Source organism: Tupaia chinensis, unplaced genomic scaffold (genome assembly GCF_000334495.1).
Source record: "Tupaia chinensis unplaced genomic scaffold, TupChi_1.0 Scaffold000315_1, whole genome shotgun sequence".
NCBI lineage: Eukaryota > Metazoa > Chordata > Mammalia > Scandentia > Tupaiidae > Tupaia > Tupaia belangeri.
Genome location: NW_006159808.1, coordinates 1,240,884 through 1,255,601, shown reverse-complemented (window position 1 = coordinate 1,255,601; position 14,718 = coordinate 1,240,884). Strand labels below are relative to the sequence as shown.

The following is a 14,718-nucleotide window of genomic DNA, read 5'->3' as shown; positions in this document are numbered from 1 at the left end:
TGTGTGTGTGTGTGTGTGTGTCTGGTCAAATTAAAATAAATGAATGAATAAATAAAATAACTCTTTTAAAAATCACACTGTATCCTATACATGTGTAGAATGTCATTTAAGATTATAATAAAAATCCATAAAAGTAATTAATAAAAATAAAGGGAAAGCTATGTCAGGTGCATTAGAGTCAATTAACAAATGTGCTTTCCTCAGCCCCCTGCCCCCCGCACACACACATTCTTTAGGAGAGAAAGAGTGAAAGGGAGAGAAGAAGTAGGTATTCTGATAGGGGCTCACCGTGTTACGATCCTCCTGCCCCAGCCTCTCAATTAGGCAGGATTGCTGGTGCTCCCAGCGTGTTCAGGTTGGCCTGGGAATTGAACTTGTGTCTCCCATGCGGCTTCCACACTCCCAGACAGCAGTGCTATCTGTGCACCACTGTGGCTCTGCCCTATGTGTATTTTTTAAGCAGTGTCCCTCGGAAGGTGAGTGTCTCTTGAATGTGCAAGGCGTTGTGCTAACAGCAAGTACATGACCTGTATGCTGGTTTTATCTGCATGGTTCAGAATTTGCTGACAAATTTTAATGTAAAATAATGGCTTATTGATTTTAATTGAAATATCTTCTAAATGAAAACAAAATCTTATTTCTAGATTGAGTGGTATTTGGCCTCTCTTTTCTGTCCTTGTAAATGCAGTCTGAGAAATTAATAATGCTATGTCGTCTTTGTCCCAGATGTGTGTGTGTGTGGCTCTGTCTCCATGCGAGATCTTACTTCCTTCTTCTCTTTGTCTAATAGAAAATCCGGGAGCTAGAAACCTCACTGCGTGGAGCTCAGGAGAGTGCTAGACACAAGGAAGGCACGATTATAAAAATGCAGAAAGAGCTCGAGATGACTAACGACAAAGTAACGAAACTTCAAGCCGAAGTCAATGAATCACATAAGTACCTCAAAAAAACAAAAGAAACAATCCAAGAACTTGAGGTAACTGGGATTCACTTTACAGTAAAAATGGTTTTGTTTTTCAACCCGTTGAATGCGGCACTAATTTCGTTCTCCATTCCCCCGTTGTCACTGCAGCTCTGTGATCTGTATATGTCTGAATATTCAAGCTTTGAAAAAAATGAAGTGATTTAACTTAGAAACGAAATGCAAGACCATAGTTTTATGTAAAATATTTTATCATGCTAGAAAAATAATTTTTGAAATACATGAATGTTCTTCATAGTTTAAAATATATTTTTTTCATTTTCAAAAACAAAGTTACTTCTTATCTAAATCTGTAACACTGTTAGATAAGTGCATATACGAATGTGTTTCCTATGCACTGCCCCCGTCACTGAGCCAGGCAGCCTCGTGGTCTGGACCGGCGTTAGACGAGTCACCTCGTTTATCACACCTACCCCTGCCTTTGGTTCCACTCCAGCCACTTCACACACCTCTGCTGCTCGAGTCTGGTTCTGAGAGGCATCACAGTCTGCCGCCCCCTCCAGTGCCTCTTCCCTGAGTTAGAGTTAGGAGCGAGTCAAGGGTGCCTGCTCTTTTCATTAACCTCGTTCTAAAAATTTGGGTGCATTCAATGAGACAGTAGCAGAGAGGCAAGAGAAAATAATGTTCATCTTTTTATTTTTGTACACAATTATTGGTAGATCTAGAAACCAAGAAATCTAACTGCAAGGTTGTAGAACTTTGAAAGTAACTTTTTTCATATTATAAAACAGATCAGTGATCACATTTTTTATTTATTCAAGACATTTGCTGAGCCCAGCTGTGTCCATCACTGTCCCACTGACAGATGCAGTGAAAAAAGGCAGCGTCTGTGCCAGCAGGAAGACAGAAAATAAATGACCTTAACATGTAAAATGTAAATGGGGGTGTTACACAGATCCAGGGGTACGTCACATGTTGACAAGTACAAGGGAAAAAGAAAAAATTAAACCAGGCAAGGCTAACATGGGCCTGTGTGGGGAAAGAGAGTTCACCTTATCAGAGGAATAAAGGAGAGTCACACCGAGATCAGATGATCCGAAGAAGGTGGTAGGGTGAACTGTGTAACCAAGGGAGAGTCTTCAGGCACAGAAAACAGAAAATGCACAGATCCTGGAAGAGAAATATTCTAGACATGTTTGAGAAGCAGCAAGAAAGCCAGTGTCCCCAGGGCACCCCAGCCTCTCTTACTGCTGAAAACTTACACGCACTGACAAACAAAACAGAAAGAAATGTGATTATCTCTAATTATATATTAGCTCTGATCATACTTCAGTTCAAACGTCTAGTTATTATCAGTCAGTTAAAATGGATTCATTTCCTGGTTTTCCTAATTTGGGGAGTGGTGGTTACCATTTTAAAACATTCTTAACCAGAGCAAAAGTAGCTAACCACTATTTAAAACTGGAAAAATTGAAACTGTCCTAATCATTTTTTAAATTTTTCTTTTCTCTAGGGCAAAATTGCTTTAGGAGCTAAGCCCTATAAAGAAGAAATTGAAGATCTCAAAATGAAGCTGGTGAAAGCAGACCTCGAGAGGATGCAGGATACCAAAGGATTTGAAAAGGAGTATGTCTTTGACTTAATTGAACACAGCTTTAATGACTAAATCTCCTTCATAAACTATATAAATTTCTTTGCATTAGTTAGCTTTTTAAAATTTAAAAAATATTGTTAATTTTCATTAAAAAAAAGGAAACGTTCTCAGATTTTAAACTTGCATTACATATGCAGAGTTAGAGAGATTTTTGCTATAGGGTATGTGCGCATGCCAGAGAGACGGAAAGGAAGAAATCACCCCCCAGGGGGATGACCATGCCCCAATCCCTTCTCCATTCTCTTCTTGGGATTTTGGGCACATGCGTGTACACGCACACGCACACCCACACACTCGTAGTATGAGTTTTGAGCTGCCAGCTCCAGGACTTGAACCATGGTAGACTCATAGGAATCCAACAAAGTAACTGTAATGCCATCTGCTGGTTCCCACATGCAACGTTTTAAACAATAAGCACAATTCTGATCAATTAGCACACTATGTCTTTGAATACTTCACATATAAACATCTTTAAAATGGCCTTTTATGCTTGAAAGTGAACACGAAGAACCCGTGAGTGTGTTTAGCAGTTTGACTAAGGTTTCAGTTGGTTCTCTCAATTTCACATGTCCTTCTTCTTGTGTTTTTGTATAAAGATTCTATTTCCTTTGACTGTATAGGTGCCTAAGGACAGAGACCATATGCTTTTTATTGATTCATTTATGGGTAGTATTACACATAACAGCATGCTTAAAGTTCTTTGTGGTGTAACATAGCAAGAGTATTAAACAAGGAGTCAAGAAACTGAATTAGAAATATGCCCCCATTTAAGGCACCTCCTGAAGCAAGCCTTTTGGTCTATCTGGTCCTTACACTCACAACCAATAAAAGGAGGTGTCTTAAGATACCTTCTGGTTCCTAACACTTTTCATGTTTCCTATAAATCTTAAATTATTTAATGATCTCTAATTCTGCCCAAAAGTAGTACCCTGTGAATCTTCATGGCTGTCTGACCAGCCATCAGTTGGTAAGATCTATTCGCTTTAGTGAGACATATACCCCGTATGTTCTTCACTACACAAAGGGTAGAATTAGCAGATACTTTATTGTCTGTAGAAAGGCAGAAAGGCTTGTAACTTACCAGTGCTGATTGATGCCTAAGTGCACAGCCGTAACTGCCTCTCACTCGGAAACCAGGATCAGAGCGGCTTCGGCTGTCACTGGGGCGCAGAGCTGCGGTCAGGATTTACTTTCCTGACACTAGAAACAGAGATGCCTTTGTTCTTTCATGTCTGGTAATTATTCCTTCGAGACATGTCTAGGAGCCTGCGGTAACAGCCCAATTGTGTTTTGTGGCATCTCCACATATAATTTTGTCTAATATCTTATTAAGAGCCACTGGGCTCCAGAAATTTTAATAGACCTAGTTTCTGAATGTCAAGAAAATGTACCAATTTTGCAAACACAGTACTTTTTTTTAAGAATTATTTATTTTATTCATTATTATTTTTGTTTCTAATTTGATCAGAGAGAGGGCAAGGGAAAGTGAGAAAGCAAGCCACATCCAGGACTTGAACTATGATTGACCATGTGGGAGTCCAGAACCGTAACCACCATGCCACCTGCCAGCCGCAAAGAGAGTGTTTCTAATTAGATGGTGGTGTAGCGATAAAGTACATGATACCAGAGAGGTCTCACACAGGCTTCTCTCCTGCTCACAGATGTGATGTCAGTGTGATGTATTAGAAATTCTTGACAGTGGTTCTGTTCTTTCTTCCATAAAGAGTATTTGTTGCTGGACTTTTATGTGTTTTTATTGCTCTTGTTAGAATTGCTGCTGCAAAAGCCACTGTAGAACATCAGAAAGAAATGATCCGGGTACTGAGAGAAAACCTTAGAAGAAACCAACAAGCCCAAGATACCTCAAGTAAGTAGAAAATGTAGATGTTTTTAGATCTTTTCTATTTTACTTTTCAACCCCTTACAGACTTGGAAGACTGCTGCTATCTATGTGGAGTGAAGAGCAGCCGTAAGTGAGCCACTAATCTGTTTATGAAATGAAGTCACTAGGGTCACATTCATCTGTGTCATCTCCTTAGTATACTATAACCTCAGCTGTTAACCCAGTACATTGGGTCATCGGGAAAGGCATGACGCAGTTTTGTATAGAAAAACAGAAAAACGTGTCATGACTTTCCCAACAACCTAATAGATTCTTGAAAAATATAACTACTTTTGTAATAGCAAAATATAACTACTTTTGTAATATCAGGTCTTTATGAATTCTTTCAGTACTATAAAAAAGTGACTTACCTATCAAAGTAGAACTACCCTCCACAATAGAAGTCAAACTCACATCTTGATAGTTTTTGTTTGTTTGTTTGTCTTTGCCATGGAGCACCTTGCCAGAGAGACAGAGGGAAAGTGAGAAATCACCACCCAGGGGGGATGGTCACCCCACAATCCTTTCTCCATCATTCTCCTCTCTGGATTTTGGGCACATACACATACTCAGTGTGATTTTCATTCTACTGTGTCCAGGTCTTGAACCACAGTCAGTCATGTGGGAGTCCAGCACCTTAATCATCACGCCACCTGCTGGCCACCCATCTTACTAAATTTTAACTGTATGCAATTAATAAATTATAAATAAATAAAAATAAGTAAATACTGTTCTTAAAACTGAAAATACCTAGTTGATATTTATAGACAAAACTTTTTAAAATTTGTCTTAGAAATGCTTTTTAGATCTAATGGTCAAATTTCTGCATATAAATTCCTCACACGGTAGCTTTTCCCACACGTCGGTTGCTCACCTTTCATTTGAGAGGAAAATACTGACGAGTACTTGGCAGCTCTGTGTGGCAGACAAGCACTGAACCAAAAGTCAGGGCAGTTGTCACTCAGTGGCTGTGTTACATCACAGCACAGTACCTGCTTGCCTCCCACAGCAGATCACAAACACACACACACACACTCACACACACACTTACTTACCTCCAGGGGAGATGGCCAACCACAATCTCCTCTCCTCCATTACCCTCAGGATTTCGGGCACACACTCCTATGCACCCAGCATGAGTTTCAAGCCACTGGGTCTGGGACTTGAACTGCAGTTGACCATGTGAGAGTCCAGCAACATAACTACTACGCCCTCTGCTGGTTCCTTTTATTTTTTTAATTTGCTGTAGGCCACATGTGCTCGCTACAGAGAGACAGAGTGAGAAAGCAAGCTACCAGGTCTGGGACTCAAACCACAGTCAGCCATGTGGGAGTCTAGCACTCCAATCACCGTGCCACCTGCTGGCCTCCATCTACTTGTTTTTTGTTTGTTTGTTTTGTTTTTTTAAAGAGAGAGAGGGACCAGCAGGGGCCATGGTGGTTAAGATGCTGGATTTCCACATGGTTGACTGCAGTTCAAGTCCCAGACCTGGCAACTTGCTTTCTCACTTTCTCTCTCTGTCGCCTTTCTCTCTCTTTCTCTTTCTCTCTCTGTCGCGTTCTCTTTCTCTCTCTTTCTCTCTTTTGCTTCCTCTCCCCCTCACCCTCTCTCTCTCTATCCCTTTCTGGTGAATTAAAAATAATAATAATTTTGGGGACCAGCAGTTAACGTAACGGCTATGTCGCTGGACTCCCACATAGTCGACCACAGTTCGAGTCCTGGACCCGGCGGCTTAAACTCACGCCGGGCGCGTGTGCATGCGTGCCCAAGATCCCAAGCCATCCCCCCTGGGGGGTGATTTCTCACTTTCTGTCTCTCTGTCTCTATCTTTCTGGCGAACACAGACATCCTATAGCAAAAACCTCTCCAAAAAAAGAAAATAATAATAATAATAATTTTTATAATAATAAGAAAAATTAAATAAATAATTTTTTTTTAAAAAGACTGAAAGAGAGTGTTGTTGCCTGGCCCCTGCTGTAGCTTGAACTTCCCTGGTGTCTAATGTAAGATATTCACAGCTCCTACCTGGAGACCTTTAAGTGATAAAACTTGAAACGAAGATTCTTCATTACTCAAGTCAGGATAACTAGTCTTGATTTGTAGGTGGCTTTCAGATACATAATTAAATCTAAGTTCAAAATAGAGTGGACATTGAGAATTTCTCCTTCACACACCCCCTTCCTCCACTTTGGTGAGTTGCCAATCACCCAGTGGATTATTCAACTTTAAAAGCACCTCACGTTTTCAGGACCAGCAGTTGGAGTACTGTCTATGTCGCTGGACTCCCATGTAGTCAACCATGGTTCAAGTCCTGGACCCAGTGGCTTAAACTCATGCCAGGTGCATGCATGTGCGTGTGTGCCCAAGATCCTGAGAGGAGAATGGAGGAGAAGGAATTGTGGCATGGCTATCCCCCCCGAGGGGGGTGATTTCTCACTTTCTGCACTTTCTGTTGTCTGTCTCTGTCTCTCTGGCGAGCGCACACACTGTATACGAAAAACCTCTCCAAAAAAAAAAAGTGCCTGACATTTTTATGAAACTGCCTATGGTTTATAAAATACCATCTCTTAACACTACTTTTACACACAGTGTGGAATACATAATATGTGTTTGATGTCATTCTAGGGTATATGTAATTAATGAGTGTATATCGAATGCTATGTTTTGTTTTGTTTTGTTTTTAATTTTACCAGAGTACATGTGCTCACTGGAGATAGGAGGGTAGGAATGAGAAAGTACCCCCCATGGGGAATAGTCCATTTCTCTTTCCTTTCAAGATTTTAGACACTGTCTCACAGACATGTGCCCAGTGTGGTTTTTGGGCCATTAAGTCCCAGACTCAAACTGTGCGGTTGGCTATGTGGGCTCCAGCCACCAAAACCGCCATGCCCCTGACTGGCACTTGGACACTTCTGGTACATTGAATGATTTGGGGTGGATTTCTTTTTCTCTCCCTCCCTCTCTCTGTCTCTCTCTCCCTCTCTCTCTGTCTGTCTCCTGCTCTCTCTCTCTCCGTAGTAGCAAGCCCTCCAGGTGAGCACTGATAGAGAAGATGGATCAGTGAAGGACACGTCAATGGGGAGATCGTTTCTGCTGCAGTCAGTCGGGGGGAAGGTTCAGTGAGCTGCGTATGTGGTGGGACTGGTTGAGGTGGACTCTAGAGACTTTTGGAGGTGGTGACCAAATATCGGGGAGGTGAGGTAGAGGAGCAATTCCAAGTGACTTCTGGGACAGCGTGGATTTGGTTAATGGAGGCATGCTGGTTTGTGTAGCGGCTTTCGTACCTAGTAATATAGCCTCGTTCAAAAATTGAGAGAGCATTAAAATGGTCACCCATCTGTGTTTTTGCCTCCCACAGTGATCTCAGAACCTGCTGATTCTCAACCTTCCAGTAAACCCTTAACCTGCGGGGGTGGCAGTGGCATTGTTCAGAGCACCAAAGCCCTTATCTTAAAAAGCGAATATATACGGCTAGAAAAGGAAATGTCCAAGTTAAAGCAGCAAAATGAACAGCTAATGAAGCAAAAGAGTGAGCTCCTGAGGTAAGATCTGTTCCCTGACGCAGGTACCGTGCTGTTTCTCAAATGCCGGGGGTGGCACATCCACATTTTCTTCGCTGTTGGCAGACTCTTCACACTTTGTGAGAAAAGTAATTTCTCTGTGTCTTTTTTCAAAGAATTTAGAATATGGTAGTGCTATTCCCAGTGTTTAATATCTACAAACCAGTCTGTTTTTAGATTTTTACCATAGGATGCATGTGCTCACCAGAGAGAGACAGACAGAGATAGTATGGGAAGAAGTGAGAAATCACGCCCCAGGAGGAAGGCCACACTGCAGTCCTTTCTGCTCCATTCTCCTCTCAGGATTTTGGGCATACACACATACAGGTGGATTTTCAAACCACTAGGCCTGAGACTCAAACCATGGTCAGCCACAAGGGAGTCCACACCTTATCCATCACACCACCTGATGGTCCCCAACTTGCTTATTTTTAACAAAGTCAAGAACCAGGAAGTAAAGAAAGATCTGTGAGGAGATAAGTGGCGTACACCCACGCTTATGTACCCGAGTCAGCAGGCTTCACTGTGAAGAGACAAGTGGAGTACACCCGAGCTTATGTACCCCAGTCAGCAGGCTTCACTCTGAGGACAGCGTGTAAGTTCACTATTGTAGCCTATTTACTTTTACTTTTTAAATAGCTCTAAAAATTTAATTATGTGGCTTCTACCACCATAGAACCACAATAGCTTAGAATCTTTGATCCTAATACTCTAGTGATACAGTAGAAGAAAAATGAGCATCCAGTTACTTCACAAATAACTCATTCTTTGTAGTGAGTGCTATTAAGCAAACCAAGAGCAAGAAAAAAAAATCCAAAGGGACATGATGAAAGAGAGGGGATCTAAGCTTATCTAGGTGTTAGGAGAGGAGTGCTAATCAGGAAACTAATATATAATATAAGGTAGGTCTGAAAGTGAGTAGGGCTTAGGCTAGAAGAGGGGGTAGGCGCTGTAGGTGAGGGGATATCAAATGCACAGCTCGGAGTCGGGAAGAGCAAGCCCTTGGTGGAACCAGAAGATGTTCGGTGTAATCAGGGTGGAGGCCAGGAGACGGGCTAAGGTCAGGGTGAGGTGTCAGAGGTAACTGGATCCAGACACACAGGCCCTCACAGGTCTGAATGTCACAGGAGGACTTACTGCACTAGCGGGTTCTCACCGAGGGACCTGATGAGATCATGTAGCCTCTGGCAGCCAGAGCCTAATAGGGGAGCCCAATTTTGGAATCTGTTTATGGAAGTTGAGGTAAAAGGTAATTTTGGCTTAGACTAGAATGGCACCGGGGGTGAGCAGAAGGAGGTGAGCCTAGAGGCAGGTATGGGATTGCATCCGCAGACTGGGGTTTCTGGGAAGTAAAGGAGAGTCCTGCAGGACTGCTTCCTGGGGTTCTGTCTGAGGAGCTGGATGAATACTGGTAGCATTTCCTATAAGAAGCAAGACTGTAACTATGGAATCTAGAAATATACAGTGTATTATTTCTTATAAAGTAACAAAGTTTTATCAAAGATTCATCTCCCCAGAAGAATGATATATCAAACAATTGTAGCAAAGTATCAATAGATAACACCTCCCGATAAGATCACTGATTTGTTTGGAAACCTAATGTACTTGCAAATTTCTTGGCGAGCTTCTGTGATCCTGGAAGTTTACTCAATTTTTCAGTTTATATAGGTCCATTCAATTTCTGAACTGTAGAAGTAGTCCAAAACAGAAGCAGCAGGTTGAAATTAAAATTCAGATGTGATAAAATGGTAAATTTTATACCATATGTATTTCATCGTAACTGTTTAATGTATTAGGTTGTCAGAAAAGTCACGGTAAAATTTTTGCATAGAAAAAAATATGTCATGACTTCTCCGACAACTCAATAAATGTGAATGCATTAGGAATTGAGACATCTAACAGTCTCTCTTTTTCCCTCCACAATTAAGCAATAATAGGTATCTTTCCAATGAGCTAAAAAACATGAAGGAAAGAGCCCTCAACAAAGAGGCTCGCAAAGAGATAACTTGTGAGAATTCTCCCAAGTCTCCTAAAGTGACTGGAACAACTTCTAAAAAGAAGCAGACGACGCCCTCTTGGTGCAAGGAGCGGAACTCCCAGGACACTGTGCCCCAGGAGCCGCCCAGGTCGTGGTTCTTCGACAACCGCTCCAAGTCTTTGCCGTCGCCTCACCCGGTTCGCTACTTTGATAACTCGGGCCTAGGCCTCTGCCCAGGTAGGTCAACGTGCTGATTGCTTGCAAATCCAGGGTAATAACTGAAGCTTGTCTTTGCTGTGTGGTTCCAAAGGGCATGCTTAGACAAGAGACGACCTAGTTGAGCAAGCCGCAGGGCAAAGGCCTCCGCCTGGTATAAGAAAGGCCGTTTCTCTGAGGCAAAACATGGAAGAGCAGTTTTTATCCCAAGCAAAGTTTTTATCCTTCCTTAAACCCTCAGCTTTTGCCAAAGATAGACAAGCAACTCAAGGACATGAAGACACTACCATGAAGGTCTTTCTTATCAACGCAGTGGTCCAGAACATTCGGTGGCATTATATGCATCTTCTCTAAGCCAGACCTGGACTGGTATCATTTACTCGTTCACTCAGTCAGTCTGTCAGCAGCATTTTCTGAGCCTCTTCTGTGCATCATATGTTAGACCCTAATGTCTTCATGCGAGCTCACAGCCTGGGGAGGGGGGGGTGCAGACAGTCATCAAGTTGTCGAAAAAATAAATTAATGAAATTCTAGCAGTGCAAAAGGCCATGAGGTATCAAATAAGTATTCCTTTGGGGACTGTTGAGAAAGTTCCTTGAAAGAAACTGAAATCTAAAAGGTTAATGTCAGGGCCAGCAGGTGGCATGGTGGTTGGGGTGCTGGACTCCTATGTGACCAACTGCAGTTCAAGTCCTGGACCTGGCAGCTTGCTTTCTCACTTTCCCTCTCTCTTTCTCTCTGGTGAACACATGTGCCCTATAGCAAACTAAAAGAAATAATAAACAAAATTAAATTAATATATATTTTTTAAAGTTAGTATAAGTTAGCAAAACAAAAAGGGAGGGGAAATCATCTTGGACAGATGGAACAGCAATAGCCCGAGGGCAGCAGGGACCGGGAACAGAAAATTTGGAAAAAATCGGCGATGTAGCAGAGCAAATCCAGGCTTGTGTGTATGAGGTCAGGAAGGCCAGAGAGACTCCCCATCCCGGGACAGGGGACTTTTGTACAATGCGTAGAGGAACTTTTTTGCTTATCCTGAGAACATGTAGAGTCAGTCTTTAGAAGATGTGAAGCAGCGGCAGGGGAGCAGGGGAGTTACAGATTCTGGAAGGATCACCCCACTGAAAGGTCACAGATAACTAGAGTGAGAGTCGATGCAGCTGTGGAGCAAGGCATGATGGCGGCCCGGTTCCGGCCAAGATGGAGGGAAGTGGACAGGCTGGAACCATCCGAGGTAGCATCTGCAGCTCAAGGCACCTGACCAGTCGACTGAAGGGATAGGGAGCTATGAAGAACCCCCCGGCTCTGCAGGGGAGCTGTCCCAGAGGTGGGAATGTGGAGGGCAGCTCTGTGACACAGTGTCTCTCACCGTGTGCAGCCAAACCTTCTGTGACAGTGTACCTGTCAGCAGGACCTGCTCACACACCTGAGGAAAGGTAAATGACAGGAAGAGAGGCAGCTGCCAGCCAGCCGTGACAGGTTGCCAGGGCTTGTTAGATGTCCCCCTGGGACCACGAGAACTCAGCCATTGCAGTCAGCTCCCTACCAAATTAGACCTGCGACGGTCTGAAAGCTTAGGGGTACTGTTAGGCACAACGCCATTTTGAAAAATGTTTGAATTATTCTCTTCGCTGAAGTACAGTACTTGGTAAGTATTTAAGGACCTTCGTCGGCTAGCACTTCCACGGGACTCCAGCCACACACCCACTGTTTAAGAAGAGTCCTTGGGAAAACTGAGAAGCCTTTATAATCACCTTCTGATTTTGTCTGATAGTGCCAGAAGCACGTGTGTCATATGAATTTATCCAACTATAAATAAAAATATTAGTCTTTTTTATTAATACAGTGCTCACTGGTACTGGTTTTAAGTGAAATAAAAGAGTAAGACTAGTGGAATGTGTAAATAATCAAAAACCTACCAACTCAAGATTAAGGAGAGAGGCCCAGCTCGAATTAGTAATATTAGTCTTTTAAAATGCTAACGTGGGACCAGCAGTTGGCGTAATGGCTATGTCGCTGGATTCCCACATTGTCAACTGCATTTCAAGTCCCAGACCCAGTGGCTTAAACTCATGCCGGGCACATGTGCATGCATGCCCAGGATCCCAGGAGGAGAATGAAGGAGAAGGGACTGCAGTGTGGCCATCCCCCCTGGGAGGTGATTTCTCACTTTCTGTCTCTCTCTGGCAAGCACATGCAGCCACTACCAAAGACTTCTCCAAAAAGGAAAAAAACAAAAAACAAACAAACAAAATGCTAACGTGTTTACTTTTAATTACAAAAGGTAATCTAAATCAGCAAATTAGAATAACTCCCAGACCTGCTATGCTGGATTTACTTTTATGAATATAATACTTTAAGAATGAATATTGTTGATAAACAAAGATGCAACCAAAGTGCTTTGTAAAGGCTCTCAGAAAGTATTCCAAAGATGACTACATATTTTCTAAAATACATACTATTAGTTTAGCATAAGATATATTCTAATTCTTTTTTTTTAACGTTTGTCTATTTGTTGTAGATTTCTTTTTTTAAGAATTATTTTATTTAGTGTTATTTATTTAATTATTTACCTTTTATTTTTTTAATTTGATCAGAGACAGACAGAGCGAGAGTGAGAAAGCAACACAGAGGAAAAATGAGAAAGCAAGCTGCCAGGTCCAGGACTTGAACTGCAGTCGGCCACGTGGGAGTCCAGCACCCTTAATCACCATGCCACCGGGCAGCCCCGCTTTGTTGTGCTTTTCAAGCTGCCAGGTCCAGGACTCAAATCGTGATGGGCAATGTGGGAATCCAGTACCTTCACCACACCACCTGCTAGCCCTGCATAAGATTTTTTTTTAAATAGAACTAAATAAAGCAAACTCAGGTAGTTTGTGTTTGAGTCACATTGAATCTCAAATTGATAAATTCCAAATAAAACTTTATTACTTTCCTAGTTTATGTGTAATACGGTTTTTCTAATAATTCATTTATGATCAGATAGGAATGTACTTCTCCACCTCCGATGAGGTAGAACTTACCCTTGTAATGACCCACACAAGGGCCACCTTGCCGTTGTCATTCCTCGGGTGTTTCCAATCTTTTTTTTTAGGGAGAGACTTTTGCTATAGGGTGCGTGCGCTCACTGGAGAGACAGAGACAGACAGAAAGCAAGAAATCACCCACCAGTGGATGCCACACCGCAATCCCTTCTCGGGATTTCACGCACACGAGCACATGCGCCTGGCATGAGTTTTAACTAAGCCACTGGGTCCAGGACTTGAACTATGGTCAACTGAGTGAGAGTTCAGAGATGGAACCATTACCTCATCTGCTGGTCCCAGGCGTCTCCTGTCTTAATGTCCTTCCTCCTTGCAGTTACACGTGAGGGTTTCGTGGGGTCTTTTAGGATTATCTTTGTTGTTTTCTCCTCAGAGGAAGAGACCACAGGAGCAGAGAACGTGGATCCTCAGCCCCGTCCCTGGCACGCCACAGCAGGAAAAGATGTTCCCGAGTGCAAAACTCAGTAGGCTCCTCTCCTGGCACGTTGCGGGCCGGCGTTCTTCGTGTGGACATGGCTTTGTGCCCTTGCGTGTCTGAGCTGACCCTGGTGACGGTGTCATACCACAGCTTAGTCCCAGTCAGGGGATGAAGGACAGAAGAAGCACGCCCCCCAGTACGGCAGAGTGCTGGAAGCAACACCTTCTTGCACGTGGTAATATTTTAAAAGTCGAATGGTTTTATTTATTTATATATTTTGTAAAGAATAAAGTTATTGGAAATGTCTAGCCTTTCCATGGATGCATAAAATACACATTTATAACTGTTCCACTTTATTATTATTGTTCCTCTTTTGGTCCTTCTTTCTTTTTTTTTAAGCTTACTTATCTATTTACTCATGAGAGAAAAAGCAAGCACCCTCGACAGACCCTCACTGCAGTCCTCCCCGGCTTTCTCACCAGTCAAGCCCGTGGGCTGGCACAGGTTGCCATGTGCAGGGAGACCAGGAACGGAGCCCAACGTTCTCGGGGCTCCCAGCGTCACCACAGCTCTCACCGTAATCAGGTGTGGTAGGAAAAGCGCTGTGTATCCGCAGGGGTCCTGCACTGCCCACCTGCAGGCAGCAGCCAGGCCTTGAGCACGGCCCCCACTGAGCGGGGAGCACAGTGCTAATGGTTCCCTTTCTTCCTGCGACTGTCAAGATTTAGCCATGAAAATATGCACGCACTTTCTGGATTTAAATCCTTATGGGGTCACAGAAGCTGTGGCTCTGAGCCTTCCAATCTGAATCTTACTACATGGTGGTCTTCGTTGCCTCGCCTCCTCACTGCAAACTCTCATTCACTCTGCCTCATTCCAGACCTGAGAAAGCAGGTCCAAGTTTCTCTAACAGTCTCTAAGCCTGAGGTCCTCAGACACAGAAAGCACACGTGGACAGACACAGAAAGCACACGTGGACAGACACAGAAAGCACACGTGGACAGACACAGGAAGCACACATCGACAGACACAGGTTAAGCT

General features: G+C 43.0%; 1 protein-coding gene across 1 annotated transcript in view; it reads left to right on the top strand.

Annotated features, from left to right (window-relative positions):
- CENPE (centromere protein E) overlaps nucleotides 1-14,627 on the top strand; it is an 83,764-nt gene extending 69,137 nt beyond the window's left edge. Inside the window, exons 48-50 of the mRNA XM_006151156.3 lie at nucleotides 7,817-8,000; nucleotides 9,947-10,233; nucleotides 13,633-14,627. Coding sequence (XP_006151218.1) covers nucleotides 7,817-8,000; nucleotides 9,947-10,233; nucleotides 13,633-13,727 — 566 coding nt within the window. The 3' untranslated portion in view covers nucleotides 13,728-14,627. The remainder of the gene's footprint in view (nucleotides 1-7,816; nucleotides 8,001-9,946; nucleotides 10,234-13,632) is intronic.
- The last annotated feature ends 91 nt before the right edge of the window (nucleotides 14,628-14,718 follow it).